The sequence below is a fragment of the Sturnus vulgaris genome, chromosome 13, assembly GCF_052056855.1.
Source record: "Sturnus vulgaris isolate bStuVul1 chromosome 13, bStuVul1.hap1, whole genome shotgun sequence".
In the NCBI taxonomy this organism is placed as follows: domain Eukaryota; kingdom Metazoa; phylum Chordata; class Aves; order Passeriformes; family Sturnidae; genus Sturnus; species Sturnus vulgaris.
In genome coordinates, this window is record NC_142255.1 from 1,028,264 (window position 1) to 1,051,737 (window position 23,474).

At 44.8% G+C, this 23,474-nt stretch overlaps 1 protein-coding gene across 3 annotated transcripts in view; it reads left to right on the forward strand.

The window, feature by feature from the left end:
- Nucleotides 1-23,474, forward strand: part of CSNK1G1 (casein kinase 1 gamma 1) — a 106,648-nt gene that overhangs the window by 52,207 nt on the left and 30,967 nt on the right. For all 3 annotated transcript variants that reach the window (XM_088172293.1, XM_088172292.1, XM_088172294.1), the window contains 2 exons: nt 3,507-3,576; nt 22,157-22,308. In XM_088172293.1, coding sequence (XP_088028419.1) covers nt 3,507-3,576; nt 22,157-22,308 — 222 coding nt within the window. The remainder of the gene's footprint in view (nt 1-3,506; nt 3,577-22,156; nt 22,309-23,474) is intronic.

Here is a 23,474-nt window from a genome sequence, read left to right on the forward strand (position 1 = left end):
TGAGTTCTCAAGCGAACACTCTTTAAACATAATCCAAACCCTAAAATCTGAAATTGAAGTTAAAGTTGTGGTGCTAATTGGATACTGCAGCAAACTCCCCAGATTGCCCACTTGATGCTATCTGGCAAAATGACAGGAGTAACTCTGGTGACAGAAAATCAGGATGGACTTGGTGCATTAATTGTGATCACATTCAAGTGCCTCAGATTCCATATCTCTGGCATTCCCCTTATGATGTGTTTTAGATGAAAAATAATTACAGCTTTGCAGGAGGGACTTGTTTTCATACCTGTTGGCAAATGTCAGAAGATGTTTCCCCAAGTAAATAAATAAATAAATGCAGAGGAAGTCAGGAACATAGTATCCCAGATGGGTTTGGGTATGCTGAAAAGTTCATCTCATTCCACTCCCTGCCATGGTGGAACATCAAGGACACATCCAATTATCCCAGGTTGCTCCAAGCCCCATCCAACCTGGCTTTGGACTCTTCCAGGGATGGGGCAGCCACAGCTGCTCTGGACAACCTGTGCCAGGGTCTCTAACCCTGCTCTCTGGCAGTGGAAAATCATTCCCCCTTGTTGTGGCACTCCAGGCCCTTGTTTGAAGTTCTTCTCCAGCTCTCCTGGAGCCCCTTTAGGCCCTGGAAGGGGCTCTAAGTCTGCCTGGATCCTTCTCTTCTCCAGGTGAACACCCCCAGCTCTCCCAGCTTGGCTTCATAGGAGATGCCCTTGATAGGGATGCACATCAAAAAGAATTGTTGCTTTTAGGCAATAGAAAAATGTATTGTGTATGCAGACAAGGTGTTTTATTGAGCCAATAATGTTTCTAATTTGCTTCCAAAGATAATTCCACAAAGTTGTTGCATTGGAAACCATAAGGTAAAACACAGCTGTACTAGTCTAAAGGGTGCTTTTTTTCTCTCAAAAAAGTGGCTGCAGTGACACCTCTCAGTAACCTGAAGCTTTTCCATATGGCAGGACTCAGCGGCATTGCCTCCTAGCTGCTTCAATCTGACCTGTTTTTCTGGTCACATTCTTTCTTCATTTTTCTTACTATTTTTTTTCCTGAATAACTGAGTGTTAAAGCAGTTACTCTGCAACACTCTCCAGTTTCATTTGCCCTGTGGTGATCCAGGCTTAAAAATCTCAGGTCCTAGTTGTGTGAGGGGCTGGAATTGCCATCCCATGGCCATCCAGGTGTCCATATACGTGCTCTGTTTTGGAGAAGTTTAAGGAGGGAACAGTAGGAGAAATGGGAATTTCTTGGCCTCCTAATCTTAGACAAAATTCTACAGGAATAAGAATGACTCAGCCTCCTCAGTAGCAAATACACTTCTCTTACATGCGGACTTAACTGCTATTTTCTTTATCCTTCAAATAATTTGTGGATTAGTGGTGGAGTAGCTGTAAGACGTACTTATAGGCAACATTTTCTTTTATCTTCATTGTTGGACCGAGTCAAAGCACTGCTCCAAATCCTTCAAGCTGTGAGGTCATCTTCCACCACTGCAGCCCTGCTGTCTCAGCTATTCCTGCCTCCTATCACAACGTTAGAGCTGGGATACGAGAGAAATGTGTGATGAATACCAAGAGCCCATCAGAAAGTGCTGTGAAATTCCATGCTAATGCCTCATGATTTCTTTTTGGGACTGAAGCTACACTTTGGAAAACTGCTGGCAGTTGTTCCTTATGTTGATTTGTGTGGTGTCACCATGTAGCTCCTGGTCCTGCTCTCCAGCTGACTTATTTGGTCAGGAGCATCTGGTTTATTCTTCTGAGGGTTTTCAAAGCTGCATTGCCCACAGTAGGAATTTCTTTGCTGGGAGAAGCCAGCCTGGTGCCATCCAGCTGCAGTACCAGCTGCACAAGTACCAGGCCATCCCCTTGCAGCAAGGATGAGGCCGTTGGTTCGAGCTGTGGATTTTCTCCGTTGGGCAGTAGCAATTCAGTTACTTTTACTGCAAACACAAAATCTGCCCTCATCCCTAAGCCCTTGGCCTACAGGACAGCCATCAGTGCTGGCATGATCTTCTCAGAAGCTGCCATGATTCTGGCAAATGTCCAGAGCTCCAGCAGCTCCTGATGCAGAAGTGGATCAGGGCTGCCTCCCCTGATTTTGTCATGCACAGCATCATGTCCTGCTACATAATCCTTCCCCTCTGCATGTTTGGATAAATAAACTACTCCCTGAACATGCTGAGTTCTTGTTGCCCTGAATCCCTGTGCTCTACAGGTGTCTATAGACTCTCCCTCAAGCCACCAGCAACAATTGTCTTAATTTAAATGTGACTTATATAACAAACTTGTTTGTGTGTTGCTTTGTATTTGCCTTTGGTGCAGGTTCAGTTTTTCCTCCAGAATAATTTTTCACATTGCACATTGCTGAGTATTTGGTCATATTTGTCTTCTGGACCTTTAAAACATTAGGAATTTGGTGACCTTGGAGGCCTTTTCCTACTTTAATGATTCTGTGATTAAGTTGAGAAGTAACCAGGAGCGTTTGTTCCCCTTGCTGGGAAATGGATTGGGTGACTTGATGAAGAACAGCTTAGCTGCAAGTCAAATTGCCTGAATTCCTGTGCAGAATTCCTTCTCCACACTTAGAAAGAAGCCTTGACTGTGGAGTTCACGCCCAGTGTGGTCATCAGTCTTACAGTGCAGACTGGAGGTCAACGAAAATTGAAGCCAGTATTAACTCCTGTCTCCAGGCTGCCTGGGCACTTGGTGAACCCACATCCATGCCTATCCAAAGTACACAGTTTTATTGCAAATGTAATTACTCCAGTCTCTTAATCTTCTCCATATAAACTTTATATTTTTAGAACTTCTATAATCTTGCACATTAATGCCTTGATGGATTGTAGGCATTAAGTCTTTTATGTATAGCGTGGATGAGTAAAAGTTAATAAATGAGATGGTTTGGGTACATGGCAGACTTATCCACTTTATGTTTTTGTATTTTGTGAATAAAAATAGAATATTATTGAGTGTTTCACGATGTTTGACTGACATCTGCCACAAGAAGGGAGAGACTTCCTCCTTTTTCCCAACTGTCTGGCTGCACTGTGGTGCTTGCTGTGAGCGACTGTAGTCTGATCTAAAACACTCTTGTATGACTCAACATTTTTCAAAAATACAGGCTGGAGACCAGTAAAAGCTCTGTGGGCAATCACAGTGCCCACAGAGTGAACTGGGCTTTGAGCTTTTGCAAACTTGACTTCCCTCTGCCAATGTCCAGGGTTGTTCTTCAAGGACCAGGAGCTTTGTGGAATGGTTCTTGAATTTCATTGCAATGAATGAGCTTTGTATTTAAATGAGGAGGTTATTTCTCTACCAGAGAGCAAATCTTACTGCTTTTTGTTCTCTTCTTATTTAAATAACATAATGGTGAAGTCTGTTGTTAGAATTTCAATCTGGGATGATTTAATTAGGCACAAATCTTCAAGTATAGGACAGAACTTCTTTTAATCAAACTGATTTTAACCAATTTATTTATTTCTGTTCTAGGAACCAATTAAATCCCGGGCACCACAGCTTCATTTAGAATACAGATTTTATAAACAACTTGGAAGTGCAGGTGAGTAAACCTACCTTAAGCTTATCAAAAGTTTTATTAAATTTAATAAAGGGATTTCTATATTAAAACACCAGCATAGTATTTTTTTGTAACTCTGACTTGAACTTAGGGCTCTGGGTCAGTTCATTTCGTCTCACACCAGTTTTGGAAGTGATTTGGTGAGAATGGGATCATAATGGAGATATTGGGTAATTGTGTGGATCTAAAACCTTGAGTTCGTAAGGATTCGCTGCTACAGAAATAACCCTGTAAAGTGTTTGTAAAAGATAGGAATTGTCAATGGATGGAAAGTTATTTGAGAGAATACCCTTAAGTAGGTAATCTAAAGTCTTTAAACCTAAGAAATTGTTTTCATTTTCACTTGTTAAATCATCATAAGAGTGTCCACAAGCCCCATGGCTCCTCTGTGCAATCATGGTCTACAGCAAATAGGAGAAGAATAGAGCAAGATTAGCCAAAGGTGAAATTTTTTGTACGTTTTTTTTTCTGGCAGTCTCTGATTTCTCTGATACAGAACTTGAATTGTGTCTAATAATGTTTGGATTTTTCTTCCTTGAATTTATGGTTGTTTTTTAAGCCTGAAGAGCCTTTTAGCATGTGCTGTTTCCCATGCCAAGGATTTCCACAGCCTCGTGCAGGGTGCTCCACTGCCCAAGGAAGTCTCTGTGAAGCAACAGCCTTCTCTGCTCCTTCTGTGTCTTGATCATGTATTGATTTTAGGTTTTGACAAGTTTCTTACATTACTGTAGTTTTTTTATACTTCTGATTTTAATTTTCCTCTTTTCCCTGAATGGACCCAGCTTCCAATTGCAGAGGATGTCTGATGGACATACAGAAGTACTTTGGTAATAAAATATTACCAAAATACGAAGTTGAACTTCCTGCTTGAGTTTTGTTGGTGCTTGTGATTTCTGGGATAGCCCAGCTCACATGTCTTGTGACACATGAATGAATCCCAGTCTGCTTTTTCTACACACTTGACTTCCACTCTTTAAAGATGTTATTAAGGATTTATAAAAACTGATCAAAATTTGAAGGAATGGCTTTATTTTGCTCAAATTAAGTATTTTTAGGTTTTCCCCTGTTCCTGAAGAATTTAAGCTTTCTATCCTGTAATTCTTACCCACTCAGAGTATTCATGGAATCATGGAATGGTTTGGGTTGGAAGGGACCTTAAAGCCCATCTCATTTCACCCCCTGCCATGGGCAGGGACACTTCCCACTAGCCCAGGGTGCTCCAAGTCCCATCCAACCTGGCCTTGGATCCTTCCAGGGATGAGGCAGCCATAGCTGCTCTGGGCAACCTGTGCCAGGGTCTTACCACTCTCATAGGGAGGAATTCCCTCCTAGTCTTTAATCTGCTGTCTTGGAGTATTTGTCAAGGGACTGTTGAGAAGCCTCCTGAACGACCTGATTCTATTTCTCTCTCTCTGTAATCCCACGGGTGTCACACACCCAGCTCTGATGATCTGGTGGATGCCTTTGTTGGATGCTTAGAAGCTCTTGTGCTGCAGTTTTGCTAAAAGTTTGGAAATCAGCCAAGACTGGAGTGGAGGATGTGAAGTACAATTCTGGTCTCACCATGAAACCTGGAATCCAAACAAAACAAATTTTGGTGGAGTCAGGCTGCCAGGAGCAGGGAGGCTTGACTTGGTGCCTGCACCAGGGATGAGGGGAAGAGTGTCTGGCTGGAAAAACAGATAAATAAGTGCCAACGTTGGGGAAATAGTGGGGTTTGTTCTCAATGATGTTGTAAGTACCAGGCTCCCCATAATGGTTCTTGCTCTGGAACTGCTCAAACAGCCAGGCTTGAACTTCCAGTAGGGATGCCTGGTTACTTGGAATTGTCATACACTTACCAAACAAAGACTAGAAGTGTCCAAATACATAGTGTGCATGACTCAGAGAGAACACCAGTAGTGTTCCATGTGACATTCTGCTCAATAAATTAACGAATTAATCCTGCCAAATGACGTGACTGGCTGTAGCTCCCCCTGCTAGCTGAAGGAGAGCAGAGGGAGCCTGGCTGTGACACTGTGGAAGCCCCCTCCTCCCCTCAACTGCGTGGACAGCCAGATGGTCCCAGTGAGCTCTGAGATGTCAACATTGTCATCACCTGCAGCTTTGGGAGAAAAATGGGGGTGTTTTTCCTAATAAGAAGAACTTTAATGGTGATTTCCTTCTTGGATGTTCAGAATAAACATTTTTAAATGTGTTACTCTTTGGTATTAGTCAGAGGCTGGAAGGGACCGACCTCCTTGGATAATGCCTGAAAGGATATATGTTGGTATCAATTACCTGCTTCACTTGACATAATCAAAAACTAGTGAAAATAGTCCTTTTTTTTCCCCTTTTTCTAAGCTATTCAGTCAAGTTTTGCATTTCCCTTGGTGCAGTTGGACAGAGTAGCAAATAGCCTAGTAATTCAGAAGCTAAATCCTGACATCAGCTTTTGTGTGAGATGTTTCCACATGAACACAGGATAACTGCCTCTTCCTTTAGCAGTGGCTAAAGTGACTCTGTGGCTCCCTGTGCCACGTGCTCCATCAGCTTCAATGTTCCAAGACTTTCTGACAGGGCACTGAAGTTGCGTATGTTCCCTCCCAGCACCACCAGTTTCTCTGCCTGCCACATGGCTCGGATGAGGATCCCTAGTCAGCTTGGATTAGCAAAGAAGCAGACTGGATTTCATGTGTCTCAGACATCTTAAGATGCTTCACACTAGATTAAGTGATGGAGCAGGGATAAGTTTGTCAAAGGGATCTAAACTGTAGGAATGTGGCTCTTCTTGGTGCTTCTCAGAACAGCTCAATACTGGTGGATGGATCCAGTGGATTCAGAGGTGAAGTCCTGAGTCAGAAGTAACCAACGAACAGATGTCTCTGATGTGCTGCTTTGGATATTCACTGCCGTCTCTGATGTTTTAGTGCCTCCTTGTTTTAGGGAAACTAACAGCTTCCCTGTAATTCTCTTCCTCTAACTGGAGGAATGTTTGTGCATAGGAAGGGATTTTCATGATTGTTCCTTGAACTTCTCTCCCCACAGAAGTTGAGCAAGGTCCTGCTGCAGAGTGACCATCTACTAGCTTCTTCTTTCTCACTGTGGAATTAAATATCTAATAATCTAAAATAGCATCTAAGTGTTTTACCTTGTGAACAGCAAAACAAAACAGCAAAGTGTAGGCATGGAGTCAGAGACCTCATGGTCAGTCCATAGGGTGTCTCAGGAAAGCACATCTTTCCTTTAGGAAATGTAATTCGTTTAGGTTTTAGGTAGTCTGGGGTATGATCCATTTGCTCACCAAGGTAACTGAAGTAGTTTTAATAATTTCTGTGCAAACTAGTTGCTTTGCTCTCATCAGTCTTCTAATGCCAGTGTGGTACTGAACTGTTTAATGATACTGTTTTTTGTCCTAAAAGCCACGTGAGCTTGCACCAGCATCCTGACTGGAGTCCTGGCCTGAGCTATCCCTGGGATCTCACTTTATGGGTGGTGGCACAGTCATTCCTGATGGCAACACCTACCTGAGCATGAATATGAGTAGCACAGTCCAAGTGTGATAGTTATTCCCCAAAATTAGGCTCTTGCTCTATGACCCTCCTTGAGGACTGGCTGTATCAGGTGTTCCTTCCTTCCCAAGGCTGGTTCTCTGCTCCTGGACTTCTCCTTGCTCTGATGCTTCATACAGCTGCATGAATCCACTGCTTCCATACCTTGGGGACAAGAGGGGCTCCCACTCCAACTTGACCAGATGCTTTTGCATCTCCAAGTGCTGCCAGAAGCAGCTCAAGTCTCCAGCATGTTTCTGGTATTGGACAAGTCACTTGAGCATGTCATTTGTCCCCTGTGATGCCTTAAATTTTAAGTTTTCCTGTTCTCCTTGGATGTGCTTTTGTGATGTGCTAGGGTGATGAAGGCAAAACAGTCCTGCTCCAGTTAAGAACTCAAGGACAGTTTCTCCAAACTTCAGGCCCTAAGCACAAACAACATGGAAACGTGGAGGGTGGGTTCATGCAAGTGAACCAAAACCTATAAAAGTGTGAGATTTTGTGACCAACCCCTCCTTTGCTTCCATCTTGGAGCCATGCAGGCAGAGGTCACAACTGTAGCACTCATACTGCTAGGGTGTGGCTTTTGTAGGCCTTTTGTAGGCCCCTCAATAACTACCCATTTTCTTCTCCTTAACTCTGTGTGTAGCCTCTGTTCCAGCTCCTCAAGGCATCACCTGTACTTGAAGTTTGTGGAATAAACTAAGTTACTTGTCCATGATCAAACAGACTGAGCTCCCGGCTCCTGGAATGGTTCAACTTCCTGGGCAGTTACCAAAGGACAAAGCTTTGGCTTTGCTTGAGCTGCCCTCTGCACACCCAGCAGGATCCCAGGACGCTCCTGCTTGGTTTGAGATGAGTAAAAGCAACTGCTTTTCCCATGGCTTGCAGGAGTCCTGCAGTAGCAGGGTCTCAGTGATTCCATTGGCTCTGTCCTCTGGGCTCTGTTTGCTTGTGGATAACAGGAATGGTCTTATTGTTTTGAGGGTGATTCCAGATTAGAAGAATCTAATCTATTCAGAAGATGCTGGAACAAGTACAGAAGAGGGCACAGGAATGTTTCAGGGGCTGGAGCTCTGCTGCTCTAGAGCCAGGCTGGGAGAGCTGGGGGTGCTCACCTGGAGGAGAGAGGGCTCCAGGGAGACCTTAAAGCCACTTCCAGTCCCTAAAGGGGCTCCGGGAGAGCTGGAGGGGATTTGATGCCCTGGAGTATCCTGGAGGGCCTGGAGTGCCAGGACAAGGGGGAATGGTTTCCCATTTCCAGAGGGCAGGGATAGATGGGATATTGGAAAGGAATTATTGGTAGTGAGGGTGGGGAGGCCTTGGCACAGGTTACCCCATCCCTGGAAGTGAGCAAGATTGGATGTGGCTTGGAGCAACCTGATCTAATGGAACATGTCCCTGCCCATGGCAGGGGGTGAAATGAGATGGACTTTAAGTTCCCTTCCAACCCAAACCATTCTGGGATTTGTTACCACATTTCAAAGCACCTCTGGTATCTCTCCCTATTGAGCCGTATGTAATGCCTTCCCTGTAAGCATCACCTTTGGAAGGTAAAATGGAGCACTGTGTGCTTCCATGTTTCTTTTGGCTGCATGGAGCTGATGTTCAAGTTTCCACATAGTGACAGCTTCTGCCTGTGCACATTGTGTGCAGAAGTCATGCATTTTTGATTCAGTAGTAGTTTATTTTTATATCAGCTGGCAGATGAATCACACCTTCCCCCACCCTTCACAGTCCCACCTTGGCACATGTGATTCATTCAGACACGTGCTGCTGTGCACTGAGTTCTGTGCCATGGCTCTGTAGCCAGTGGTCGTTCCCAGCATGGGCAGGTAACACTGCCAAGTGGATGTCGGACGTCATGAGCCTCCACACTGGCATGGTGGGGAGCAGAAGAGGAGTCTGATACGCTGGAGAATCCCAGGAAACCGAGATCTCTGCTGTCCCCAGCCCACGCAGTGGATGAGTCACAGTGTAGGAGCAGATTGTTCTGAGTCAGGGAGGGGTATGTCAGTACATATAGAATATTGACGGATTCAGTGGTTTTGTTTTAATTCCTGCTCTGTAAACAAGTTCACCTCTAATGAAGTATGGAGTCTGTGTGTTTACTTTGGGACCTCTCCGTGTTGTACAACTCACCAGAGCAAAGCAGTCTGTTTACTTGTCGGGAGGTAGGACTGAGGGAAATGAAGGTGTTATAAATAACCAATCCTTTGCATAGTCAATATTTGCATATATATTCCCCAGTGTGGCTGAGCTGTCTGCTCTCCATGCTGCCTATGGAGTTCTCCTGTCGAGATTGCCTGCGTTGAGCACCTTTTTCTGTGTTGCTCTTTCTTTACCCACAATCACTTTGTATGTATCGGTGTGCTTTATGAAGAAATTCTTTCCATTCCAGTTGCACAATGCTGTCATTCACATGGCAATTATGGGTCATTTTGGTAGAGCTCATTATAGGATGGATGTAAACAAGTCGCCTTGGTTGAGCTGCCAGCAGATTTTACAGGGAGGTCGTTGTGCACAACACTCTTCCCCAGGGAAGTGGGAGTAACTGAAGCAATGTGAGGGAGGGTTAGTGCAAGTAGTCCCCACCCTTGTTTAATTAAGAAGTGTGAACACATCCATTAACAGTGTCCACAGTCAGTTTAATTTTCAGAATTCCCACTCATATTTGCCACCTGGATGGAAACATTGCTGTGGCTGAGAGCTGAGCCCAGATCACCCCTTAGCAGGGGGCTGGTTTGAGGGAGATGGAGCTGCTGGATGGGAATGATCATAAAATCATAGAGTGGTTTGGATTGGAAGGGACCTTAAAGTTCATTTTGTGGCCATATGGGCAGGGACACCTTTCACTAGACCTGCTTGCTCAGAACTCTGTCCAACCTGGCCTTGGGCACTTCCAGGGATTGCCCTTCTGCACCCCAAAGTGAGTTTGGACTTGTGTGGAGCAACACGTGGCTGTCACCTGAGGTATTTTGTGTCCTGCTTATTGTATGGAAGGGATTGTTCATACCTGTTACACAACAGTGCTCTGGATGAGCACTGCAGCCTCCTCCTTTGAAATACAGGAAATATTTTAGATTGCCAGTGCTCAGTGACTATGAGTATTTATCAAGTGACTCATCTGTGCAAGGTGATACAAAACTGACATCTCTTTCCAGGAAAACAGCTTTGGGACACATCTCATGTCAGTCATTCCCTATCTCAGATGTTTGCAATAGACCCCAAGGTTTTAAGATGTTGGGTTAATTTTCTACCAGTGAAGAAAAATGTCTCCATTCTCAAATGAGGCACAGAAGTGTCCCCTTGGCCACAGGTGGGAGATGTTCAGCAATGGAGATACAGTTTCATTCTACTGAAGACGGTTTTTTAGGCAAAAAGTGGAGACCCTCACGATGAGCTGCATATTAAGGAATGGTGATCAGCAGCTTCATTGTAAAGTCAGGGTAGTCCAAGGACTTTAACTTGAGGGATCCTGGACTTCCAAGCATTTGAATTGCAGTATGAAATATAGTGGATTACTGTAAAGTGCTCAGTTAGATCCTGCTGCTTTCAGAGTTGGCTTGCTGTTAATCTCCAGAGAATTATGCTTCACTATTTAAAAACACTTGGCTTTCTTTTCATGTGGCCATTCCCTTGTTAGGAAGGGCTTCCTGGATGTGCACATTTCAGCATCTCAGCATTAGAAGTTTTGACTTCCTTGGGCTAAATTTAGGTTTTGTCGATTGGAAGTTATCAGATGCTTTTAAAGCAAGGCCATTAATATTTGAATATGAGATTAAGGCAGTTTCCTTTTTATATTCCAGAAACTGCTCACACATCTCATACCCTTCCAGTATTTGTGGCAGTAATCACAAATCAAACGCCAGCAACTCCAGGCAGCATGTGAAAGGGAACAGCAGGATGCTGAAGAGCTGGAAAATGCCTTTCCTGGAGACACTTTTCCTTGAAGCCTGACATAGCCATAAACCTGTAGCAGCCAGACTCGTCCAGGCCATCCCAGATGCCTCACTGGGTTCTCCTCATAGTCAGCAATGTCCACTAGGAGCAGGTTGTGAGTTGTGGGATGGGCTACTGCTCTGGGGATCCAGCAGGACTCAAGAAGAGGGACAGACATTTAATCATTAATGTCTCTGTTCTGCTTCTGGTACCTTCTAGCAAACCCTGAGCTGAAGTATGTTTTGCTGGCTATAAGCCCAGGCTGTGCTTGGAAACTGCAGTGCCTCAGCCATTTGAGTGAGGAGGTGAAGACCACAGAACCACAGACTGGTTTGGGTTGGGAGGGACCGTAATGCTCATCTCATTCCATTCTCTGCCATGGGCAGGGACACCTTCCACTATCCCAGGCTGCTCCAAGCCCTGTCCAACCTGGACTTGAAAACTTCCACATGATACATGATGTTTGAAGATAAACTTTGGAATTTATATTTACATTGAATGAAAAACCCGGTTTGGCAATGAGGGCCAGGATAATTAATAAGGATTAGGAGCTGGTTGGCTGTTCTGCTTGCCCCCCTTTCCTATCCCTTCTGTGAAGATTCATCAACCCATGGGGATGCTGCACTTAGAAACTAATTGAGGTCTAAAGCTATAAAATCAGTTTTCAGGGGGGCTGCTTTGTCAGGTGTTGAGCACTGCCTTAATCCAAAGCTCTTTCCCCATTGGAAGGTGGGTGCCAGATTTAGTGGGATCCCTTCCAATGCAGCAGAGGCAGCCTACACACACTGGAGATTTCTAAAGTGAAAAACTGAGCTGTGCCAGGGAAGTCCTGTTATGGAGGGCTGCCCACCTCCCATACAGGCTCTCCAGTGGGTTTGAAATTTGTGTTTTGGAGTTGTGCCCTGCCTGCTATTGAAAAACCTTCTTTCATTGCTAAAAGATAAGCCACAGTCTCTGATAGGTCAGACTGGAGTTCTGAAGTTTTGTAATAATTTTTCTGTCTGAAAGTGGCAATTTTCCTAGAAATTCCATTCCTGCCTGCTCCTACTTGATTCTCTTAAGGTGAAACAGAGATGATGTCTGGAGGTAGGATCTGATTTAGCACCTCTCAACTTCTGTTTGGCAGCAGATTCTCCTGTGATAAGGGGGAGTGGGAGGTTTTCCCTCAGGTTGGAAGGACTGTGTGGGTAACACTTTCCTACTCATGTGAAAAATCCCTTTTCCCCTCCAATCCTACAGTAGTGATGGGATGGATGGATGCCAATCTCTTGGCTTGTTGTGGAGAGTTTACGTGCATTTGATTCTTATCCATCACTTTCTTGTTTGATACTGCTACAGGGGCAAACCTGCAAAAATCCACCCTCCCAGTGGGACCAGTATGAGTATTGGGGGTCCAAGTTGCACCCACAGCTTTGTGGGGAGATCCCAACACAGCTCTGGGATGACACATATGGCTGTGCTGCCAGAAATGGCACCGGATTGTCCCACCACAGCCTGGTGGGAATCTGGCCTTCAGATGCCTGAGCAAGGGTGAGCATCATCTTCCTTGCGAGCACCCAAATGTATGTGTCCAATAGCACTGCTTTATCCAGCTGAATCTGACTCACTGATCTGCCATCCCAGTTAAAAAATGCTGTTGGATCCATGACAAATCCTGCCTGTTTTATGCCCGTTTTGCCTTATGTCACTGTACTGTCCTGGTGAGACTGACTGTGGCCAGTGCTCAGTGCTGTGGCTGCAGCTGAGCCGCAGCTCAGGTTGTCAGACCCTCCCTGCATTGTCACTGTGGTAGTGTCACCCCAGTGTGCAGCTGGGGAGGAAGCAGGGAAAACCTCTGCCTCCAGCCAACAGTCTTCTATGGAGATGGGCTGAGGAAGAGCAGGGGCCAGCTGGCACTTGGTGTGATCAGACTGAAATGGTTCTCTGGGCAGCAGGGGAGCAATTCAGCACAAGCAATTTGTTTTTGCTCCTTTCGTGGCATTTTTCATCTGCCCATAAGTAGCCTCTTCCCTGGCACTGCTTCTAGAGTTAAATTTGTGTGCTGCTGAGCAACCAAGAACTCTTGTTGATTTTTCTTAAGATTATACCTGTAATGTTATTAACATGCATCACTTCATGTACATAACATGTTCTTGAAGGGCAGCTGAGGGGCAGTTCTGACCTCTGCTTCCTGTGGCCAGGAACACCACCTGAGGGAAAAATTTCAGCTGTATTGGGGAGGTTTAGGTTGGATATCGTGACAAGGTTCTTCCCCAGAGGGTGGTGGGGCACTGAGCAGGCTCTCCAGGGAATGGTCACAGCCACCAAGGCTGCCACAGTTCGGGGAGTGTTTGGACGATGCTCTCAGGCACAGGGTGGGATTGTTGGAGTGTCCTGTGCAGGGACAGAAGTTGGACTCATTGGCCCTTGTAAGTCCTTTCTGTCACGATCCGCTATTAATGCAGAGCGGGAGTCGTGATGGTTCTTTTGATCTCAAAGGTGCAAACAGGCAAAATGCAGGGGACAAAATCAGTTTATTCAACAACAAAAAATCAGTTTATTCAACAACAGCAATGCATTTCATTAAATGCCAACAACTCAGTTACGGTAAAGGGGAGAGGTATAGGAAACAAAGTATAGGGAAAGAGGAAAGAAAGGAAGGGATGGGAAAATAGCTACCAACAGACGAGACGGGCGTCCTCACGGGTCATCTGATAGACGAGTCTTCGTCCGTGGGGAGATCTCAGGGGTCTTCTCCAGGGGGTCTTCATCAGTGGAGAGATCTCAAAGGGTCTTTTCCAGAGGGTCGCTCTTTTATAGTCCTTCTCCAAAGCGAGTGGCCTCTGGCCAAGAGGTGGGAAGATTTATGGACCATTGTGTGGTGCTGCAGGAGACAGGTACGGACAAGCAGTCCTCAGTTGATACAACACAACCTCTGGTTGGTGCCACAACAGCACAGTCCAGTGAACACAATACACCAGCACACAGTCACGAGCATCCACCTGGCCCGGCCAGTAAACCATTGTTCGGAGTCAGCCTGGGTGGGCGTCCTCGAGGTCTCCTTGCGACGGTCGGGAGGCAAAATCGAGGGGAACTTCGGACCGACCCTTACACCTTCCAGCACAGGAAATTCCATGATTCTATGAATTTCTTCTCAAAAGAAAAGAAAATTACCAAGGGCCCCATTATTTCATCTCAACTTCTCTGTTACCTGGTTCAAATGAAATGGCCCAAACCTGCCACTTAACTCCCTTTCAGCAGGTAGGGCTGAGGAATTGCACAGCAAAGGAAAACTGATCAGGAACAACTTCCAGTTTCTCCTTGGATTTTTTTTTTGGGGGGGGGGGGGTCTTGTGGGGAGGGAATTTGTTTCTTTGTTGGTCTCTTTCTTTCTTTTTGGTTGGGTTTTTGTGGGAGTTCTTAAGCAGCAGAGCCCAGTTGGCCATACAAATGTGCTCTGGCAGAGTTCACATGGTGTGTGACCTGCAGTGGAGCAGAATCACAGAATTGTTTAGATTGAAAAAGAAGCCCTCTCAAACCATCGAGTCCAGCCATACCCCAGTGCTGACAAGGCCACCATGAAGCCCTGTCCCTGGCTGTCACACCCACATGGCTATTAAATCCCTCCAGGAATGTTATTGAATGGCTCTACCACTGCCCTGGGCAGTTGTTCCAATGGTTTTCTTTCATCCTTGCCCTTGCATTGCAGGTGTGTGGGAAAAGGTAATAAGGATCGAACTTAAGCTAGAACTTTTTTGGGCGGTTTAAAATAACTCTTCTAAAATTATTTACTGGTTTTATCCTTCTCTTAAGGTGTTGTTCTATGTGCCAGCTGCCATCATCACTGGAGCAAGACGTTGCGTTGGATATAAAATCCAACGGTAACATGAAAATGTGAATGCAGTAATTTCCCCCAAACCCTAGAAATGTGGATTCAGTCTTTTGAAACTTGCCAGAAAAACCAGTTTATTGTGCTATGCTTTATTCTTTCATGTTTGTCAAGAATAGAAACAATGTCGCTTGACTAACTTAGTTGTTAGAGCTAACAAACTGCATGTGAATGCATGTTTCTGAGTGAATTTCACAGATTTTGAAAGTTTTCCTGCATTTGACCTTTCCAGATAGGGCTGATTCTCCTCCCAATCTGTTTTTCTCTTTATGAATACAAATATGAATGTCTCCTTGGTACCCCCTCTTCAAGTGCTTCTTGCTTTGTAGATGTGAAGAGTTGTTTAATAAAGTTAATAAAGTGAAGCCATGGTATCAGGAAACCGGCTTGTACCACTCAAGGAAGATGAAATGCCACCCTGTTCTAATAACACAGCGATCCTGAGATTTGTTTTTCTGCAATTGAAGTAAAAATCAAATCGTTTGGATTTTTACCAGCAGCAAGAACAAATATGTTCTTCCTTCTGTCCTTCCCTGGTCTGTTTTTCTGCTGTTCCTTTTCCCGTACCTTTTCTTTTTGTAGATTCAAATACTACCAAAATGAAACAAAACACAGCAGGGATTAAATACATTCTGCATATCCTGAGATAAGCTGGAGTGAGTCTGGAGTCTGGGAGTCCACATGGAACTCCTTGGAAATGACAGTAACTCTGTCTCCTCACAGCTCATACACAACTGTTGCATCATTACGTGCCTAGTGTCATCTCTTACCATGAGCAGCTCAGCTTTCTCTGCCATCATCAGGGGAGAAAATGTTGATCCAATACCTTCCTGTGGCTTTCTCATCCCTGAAAGTGTTCAAGGCCAAGTTGAATGGGTCTTGGAGCAACCTGGTCTACTGGAAGGTGTCCCTGCCCATGGCAGCTTCGAGGTCCCTTCCAGCTTCTGATGTTCTCCATTGAATTACTTTCTCTTGAGTTCAGAGAGTGTTTGAGCTGCACTTTTTCCACATCCAAGGCCAGGAGTAGAGTCTTGCTCTGCCTCTCCTCTTCCTCACCCACCGATGGGCTAAAGCAGAAAGTCCTGCTGCAGAAATTCCTGCTAGGCAGTGATGTTAGAGAGTTCAGCATTTGCTAGGAGAAATTATTTACTGCTCAGACGAAGCAGGGAAAAGCTGGCAGCAGAGAGCCAAGCATCTGGCAGCAGTTGGAGCAAATGGAGCAGGGAGATATCTGGGGACAGGAGATATGTGAGGGGCTCTGGACAGGTCTGGCTGCTCTTCACCTTGCTCAGGTGAGTGAAAAGAACTAAAGGTAAATTGTGGGCTCTCAAACCACAGTATCAGAGCTCAAGAGCAAGGAAATGATCGAGGAGCTTTACAGGCTGAAGCACTCATAGCATGGTGGTCATCTCTCTGGACATCACTGGAGCTGCCACAGTGCCGGCCATCCTCCGGCTCCTCCAGCTCCACTTCTCCGTATGGATGTTTCTGTGTGTGGTTGTTGGATCAGATCACTCTTTTTATCCTTTTTCCCTAATATTAGGCCAGTTCAAGGTTTGTGAAGCCTAGGAGTGGTTGGTGAGATTGTAGCAGACCTTTTCCACCACTTCTTTTTCCATCTGCAAGTGAGCTGGTGCTAGAGTCACAAATTGTATTTTCTGCTTGTTTTCCTTCACATCTCAACTGCTGTTTCTCAAACAAGAGAAGACACTCTCAATCACCCAAAATCTCTGTCCTTCCCTAAGCTCCTCCAGGTGAGATTGAAGGTGAAGGACTGTATTATAAAGCTTTTGCAGCTGTACTTTGAAGGAAGATACCTCTGAAAGGCATCCAATCAAATATATAAAAGATCATTAGGACAAGGTTATTCCAAATAACAAGCCCAATCTCAGCTTTCCTCCCATCTTTCTATTTTTGAAGCAGACTATTCCAAAATCTGAAGGGCAGGATAAGTCTTTTTACTTCCAGCTCACAGAAATAACCTGTTAGCTAATGTGCTCAGGTAGATTTGTAGGGGACATGTCTGAAGAGGTTAAAAGCTGAGATCTTGGTCCAATTGGTGTTGATCACAAATCTCTTTCACCCAGGATTTTATTCCTATTTGAAAATTAAGAGAAGGGTAGATCCTCATTAGTGTAATCAGGTTAAATGGGTTGACTTCTCTAAAGCAATTTGTTTAATTTGTTTGGAATGTGTTTAATTTTAGCTATAGATATTCAGCCCTCTCACAGTTGCTATTTATGGTGTTCATTGTGTAATTTTGTGTTCCGTGATTTGTAAAAATAAGCTTTCTGCTCTGAATGAGAATTTTGTGACAATCTACGGCCCATTCATCAGAGCCTCTTTAAAACCACACAGAACTTTCTGTGCACTAATGTTTCTGGTGTGTGTCTGCATCTCTTTCAGTGAGAAGGAGTTCTTGCTGCCCATACAGAGCGTGGGTTTGCATCAAGCAAACCCTTTGCTGGGCCTTGGATTGCTCCCCCCTCCCTCTGTCTTTGGGTGTGGACTTTGGGGCTCTTCAGGAGTGTTTCCCCTCTGCAATATAGTTCAGTGTCAAAACCTGCATGAAGAGAGGGTCTAAATTGTTCTTTAATTCTTGAAATTGAAGACATCAGCTTCTCAATTTGGCTACACCTCATCGAAGGGCAGTGGAAAACAACTCCCTGTGAAAAAACGATGGTGGTTCAAAAACTACCGATATTGATCATAACCTCTGGATTTTTCCTGATTTGCTGTATGGGAACGTGGCACTTGTCCTTCCATTGATGTAGATGCCACGTGCAGCTTCCTGCACTTGCTCCCTCATTCCTCCTTGGGTGTATTTTATTTGCTGTGGATGAGCCTCAAGCCAGGTGCTCTTCTGGAGCAGGTGGGTTCTGCTTCCTGTACCTTCCATGCAGGGCAGGTGCTGCAAACTGATTTCCCTCAGACATAACCTTAGATTGGCATCTCTGCCCATCGTTGTTTCATAACCAGTCTTGGAAATGGCTTTGGAATGTCTGTGTGCCTGAACTATTGTGTTTTTTTGGAGTATGTTGGATGTCTGAGGAGTTTTGTGGCCATTAGTCATGCTGTAAAACATATGGCAGCAAGATTAACATCACTCAAATAATCTGGGACACTTGATGTTGTGTTGGAAGTTTCTGAAAGGTGTTGTTCCAGGTGTTTATCTGGCTCAGATGAAACTCTGGAAGATCAGTGATCCTGCTCTTTGTTACTGTTCCCATTCTTGTGTTCAAGCTCAAGCCAAGTGTTTTGGGGTTGATCCAACATATTGCTCAGCCACAGAGCATGAGGAAGGATGGGAAAGTCCCTTTTGGTGGCAGCCCAGGAGCAGTGAGAGTTTAGCATCCCTGAAAAACCAAGGCCAGTCTCAGGAGCGTGGGGGAATCAAAGTCTTGAGTTTTTGGCTTTGATGTCTGCATTTGCTGTCATTCCAGCAATGATGCTTTAATCTACAAAATGTTTTCTAGGTTTTCGCTGTGCTCAGCTTGAATTTCTTCCAAGGCATCACTCTGCTGAAATAGCAGAATTTGCCTGTGGATTCCAGTGCAGCAATCAGTCTGTGTTTATTGGGGTGATAAACTTCCTGTGAGAGTGAGGGTGGAGTGGGCCCTTTTCCATGTAGCTGAGCCAAATCACTCAGCAGCGAGACCAAAGCCGTTAAGCAAATTGAGATGATTTCAGCTTGCAACAGTCTCTGCTGTAATAAACTGGTTTTCCTCCAAAGGAGAACCTGCACATATCATGCCTGTATTTTCTTCCATTAGTGTATTGCTCTTGTTTGATACCATGGAGGGATTCCTAGTTCTGATGTGATTTCACAATTAATTGCATTAAACAGATCATGGTTTGTATTTCAAAGTGTGGAGTTCTACCTTTGAATCCTCAAGATGAGACTCTGCTCTGCTGGTGGCTTTTCATCCCACAGTCTCTGAATTCCAAGCTGCTCACCTACAGCATGACACCATGGCTTTGTGTGACCTTTCCAGTCCTCTTCTAATACGATTACTCTCCATTAAAAACCTCAATTCAACTGCCCAGGCAAAAAAGTCCTTTTTCCTCCATCAATCTCTTCAGTTGGCAACATCCTTCTTAAGTATTTACAGATCTGCTGGTGATATTTATGGAGATCCTGTGGGTCATTGTAACAATGGACTTGGCACCAGGACACAATGCTTTTCACTGAAATAGAGCCAAGCTATGTCATAAATTATGCAGATGGGCTGTGACAAAATCCAATTTGATGCAGATTTTCTTAGGCTGACCCTTTTTACTATTCATAATGGCTCTGGAGCTGCCTGTATCTCAAGTTTCACCCAGTCTTATCTGCCAGCACACCCATTAATGTGTACAACAAGTTCATTTTTTGAGCTTTTCCTCTTCCCAAAAAGATGGTGAACGTTGAGTTTGAGTGAACTGAGGGTGTGTGGCACCGAGTCCCAACCAGCTTTATTTCCATAACTAGTGTGGAGCTGAGGATCCTTGGCTTGGGCTGGGAGCTCCACAGCGCTCATCAGCGCTGGATCCAGGACACAGTGGAGCAGCCTGGCTCTGGAATTCAGAGAGATGTTATAGCAGCTTTATCCTGGCAAAGGCAAGAGGGAAGTCCTTGACTGCAGAGCTGGCAGTCAGGAAAAACCCTCAGGGAAAAATCGAACCCTAAATATACACCTGAAGTCTCTCCTGTATTCTGACATTTAGGATGCTTCATTTATGTTCTTCACTAAGGCCTCACATTGTCAGAGCTTCCACAGAAAGCAGAGCCTTCCTGAGGGTTTAAGACGAAGAGGGTACTCCTAGCTCTTGGCTGTAAGCTCTGAGTAGGTAAAGCTGAAGGAATTGGGATCCCAGAGAGGACTAAGTAGTATTGCTTCCTTCCCTACATGAAATTCCCACCTATTGGGTCTTGCTGCAACTTGTCTTCTGGTTCTTATGCCCAGCAGGAAATTCATTTTAATTGCAATGCTCGCTCCTTACTGAGTGAGGCTGTAAATGTTCTCATCTTCCCCTGGTCTGGGAACAGGATCCTTCGCCTTCCTTAAGAAGGAAGGAAAAATTGCAGAAATTCCTTTCTGCACTTTTATTCTCCTGCAAACCTTAGTTAGCAGAGTCCTAATCCTAATTCCTTCCTCAGTTCCACTATTTGAGACTTGTAGAAATTGTGATAGAAGTACTCATTGTCTGTCTATATCTAGAAGCTATAATGGGCTCAGGTTTAAACTTTGCATAAAATATTCTGTTATTCTCTTATTCTCTATTATTACCTGATTATTCTCTAAAAAATAGAGATGCTGATCTTGGTGTTAGAGGTGACTTTGTAAGTAAGTCCTTATCAGACTTAACTGAAAACTCAGTGGCTCACCGTGAGTCACTTCAAGAGCTGTTGCAATTATTCCAGCCTTCAGCACTAAGCTGATGACATTAAATTGCCATTTGTGTTGATTTGGGGATATTTGAAGCATCCTGGAGCTGCTTGGATCATATCCCACCATTGTTTGGCTTTCTGAATTGCTTCTGCATCAAACCATCCTGTCTTCCTAGAGGATTTAATAACTGTTGCTGCTTCCTAAAGCATGGAGCTCTGTTAGTAGCAGCAGCCTCCCAAACCCAGGTTGGGTCAATGTTTTACATGGGACACAAAACACTGGTTAGACAGGGAATTCCTGCAATGCTCTGTAATATCCCATTAATGCATCCTGGTGACAGATTCCCTGAGCCATGTGAATCAATGAGATTAAAACCCTCCTCAGGTAATCTTTGTCAAACTGCATTTTGTTCTTTCAGAGCAGTACTTGGGAGCACAGGTTTTGTGATATTTAAGCATTAGTGATTTCAGTGCTGCATTTGTTGCATTGTAGCCAGATTGCAAGTTCTGAGTGCCATTGGTTTAGTGAGGTTCCCCTAAATCTGGAGTAGGACATGCACTTGTTCTGTTCCTGACACGCACCTCAAAGAGCTGACACCAAACTGTGCACTTAATCATTCAAGTATTTTGCTATATCTAACATTGATCACTTATGCAAATCCAGATGTGTGCCTGCACTTGTTTAAAACGTGCCATAATATTAATAATCACAGTGTTTTCAGGTCCCATGTGCTATAATTTGTGGATCTCTGTGGGAAGAAAGGCTGCACATGTAGCAGTGCTCCTCGTGCTCAGCCTTTACGCTGAATAGCAGGGCACTGCATCTTTGGGCATTCAAGCAAATATTTTATTTTGACATAAGATAAAGCCCTATATTTCAAAACAGAACCTTTCTGTTGTGTTCTGGAGCTGCTTATGAAGTGTAGACTGGAAATACATAGAGATTTAAACATGTTACCCAGCTTGGCGCTGACACTGGGATGCCATGTGCTGGTGCAGGTGCTGATTAGCAAAATGAGCAGTTGGGCCTGCACTAAATTCCTCCTGTATGGGCTGCTGTGGTTTCCTCTTTGACTCAAAGTTAATTCCAGAAGTGCTCTGCAGCTCTGTGAGTCTTCCAGCATCAAGGCTGTTTTTCTCCCTTTCCTTCTGATGCCTTTCAGAAAGCTGATCCACCCAAAAATCTCCTGCCAGCTGAGTATCAACACTGTACTCCCACGGAGCAGTCTGTTGGGTGGGAGGATGGGCTCTGGCTCCTACCAGTTCGATGTTGATAGTTGCATGTGCACATATGCTAATGACCATGATCACCTATTTTTGTGTGGTGATTGGTCAAAATTTAAAACTTTTTCCTGTTTTAAAGGAAAAGTGTTTTTTCCTTTTTACTGAGTGTAAGTTTTGTGTAAGGTTGTGCTGAAAAACAAGGGCTTTGGTGACAAAGCAGCCCTTTTTTGGCCATGCTTCATTTTCTCCAAGGACTGTCATCTTCCTAACTGCTCCAACAAGTGCCAGCACACATCTAGGGCTGTTCTCTGCCTGGTGTTTAGTGGAACACAGGGAACTCTGTGTCTTGTTCCCTAAATCCAAGCCTTTAAGCTGCCAAAGCTCGATGCTTTCAGGTGGTCTTGTTAATTGCTCTGGAATCCATTTGTCTGTCCAAGCTGAGTAGAGCCTGCACTGGTTTGGCCTTTGGTTCAGTCACAGTTTGTGCTGGAACTTATTTCCCTACTGGGCAGGATCAGATAGAATACTCAAGAAGTGACAATAAAACTCTGCCTTACAAAAGATGTGGGGAGAGGGGAATTAACTTTGTCTCATTGACTGATTCCAGTTCTTTTCCTGTTCTTCCAGCTGAAGGGCTCCCCCAGGTGTATTACTTCGGACCATGTGGAAAGTACAATGCCATGGTATTGGAGCTCCTTGGTCCGAGCTTGGAAGATCTGTTTGACCTCTGTGACAGGACGTTCACCCTGAAGACGGTGTTAATGATCGCCATTCAGCTGGTGAGTGATGGTCAGGGCCCTGCCCTGGGGTCTCCTCGGGTGTCCATCCATCCTAGAGTTGGCACAGTGCGAGTTTCAGGGCTGAAAGAATCTTCTTCCATCATAGAATCACCGCGTGGTTTGAGTTGGAAGGAACCTTCAAAGATCTAATCTCACCCTCCCTCCCAGGGGCAGGGATACCTTCTACTAGCCCAGGGTGCTCCAAGCCCTGTACAACCTGGCCTTGAACATTTCCAGGCATGGGGCAGCCACAGATTCTCTGGGAAACCTGTGCCAGGGCCTCATCACCCTCACATTCTTCCCAATATCCCATCTCACCCTGTGTTCTGGCTGCAGGAAGCACTTTCCCCTTGTCCTGTCACTCCAGTCCCTTGTCCAAGGTCCCTCTCCATCTTTCTTATAAAAGAAAACTTCTCAGGGATGAGAAGGACTCCTGCCTATGAAGAGAAGGTCAAATTATGCTTACAAGAAACTGGCTTCCTGCACAGCAGAACCAGTGAAGCTGGATTCCTATGGACTTGTGTCCCACGTCCCCTACACGCCCCTGCCCCGGTACCTGCCCCAGCTCCCTCCCTGTTTGGACATCCCAGGAGCATCTCATTTCTCACCCACTGCACGGGACACACAGAGCACAGCACCTGCCCACACTCCTACCAGTTCTACTGGTTTGGTGCTACTGGGCTGCCCATAGACTGAAACCTCACAGGGCAATGGGAGCTAAGCCCTCCTTAGCCAAAATACCAGCATTTGAGGGCTCTGCCTTGGTTAAATTTGGTCAAAAATTTGGTCAATCAAATGGGTTTAAATTACTGACACTTGAAATATAATAGTTCTATGGGCAACATCACAGAGCCTTTAATGTACCTGAAAAGGAAGGGAAATCAAGCTGGAAGGGATCCAGGCTTGGATTTGGGCTTGTGTTAAAAGTGAACGACATGAAAGCTGAGCATACTAAATGTGCTGCAGAAACTTCCACAAGTCAATGGGCTCAGCCAGTCAGTTTGGCTTTTTTATTTTCAGACTGGTTTGCAGATTCACAAGTATCTAAATATCTGCAGATATCCAGATCTTGGATAGCCAGATATCCAAGATATCTACTTGGATAGCCAGACTTTGAGATCACCCAGATACTCCACAGCAGAGCTGGAATTCTATATTCACATTAA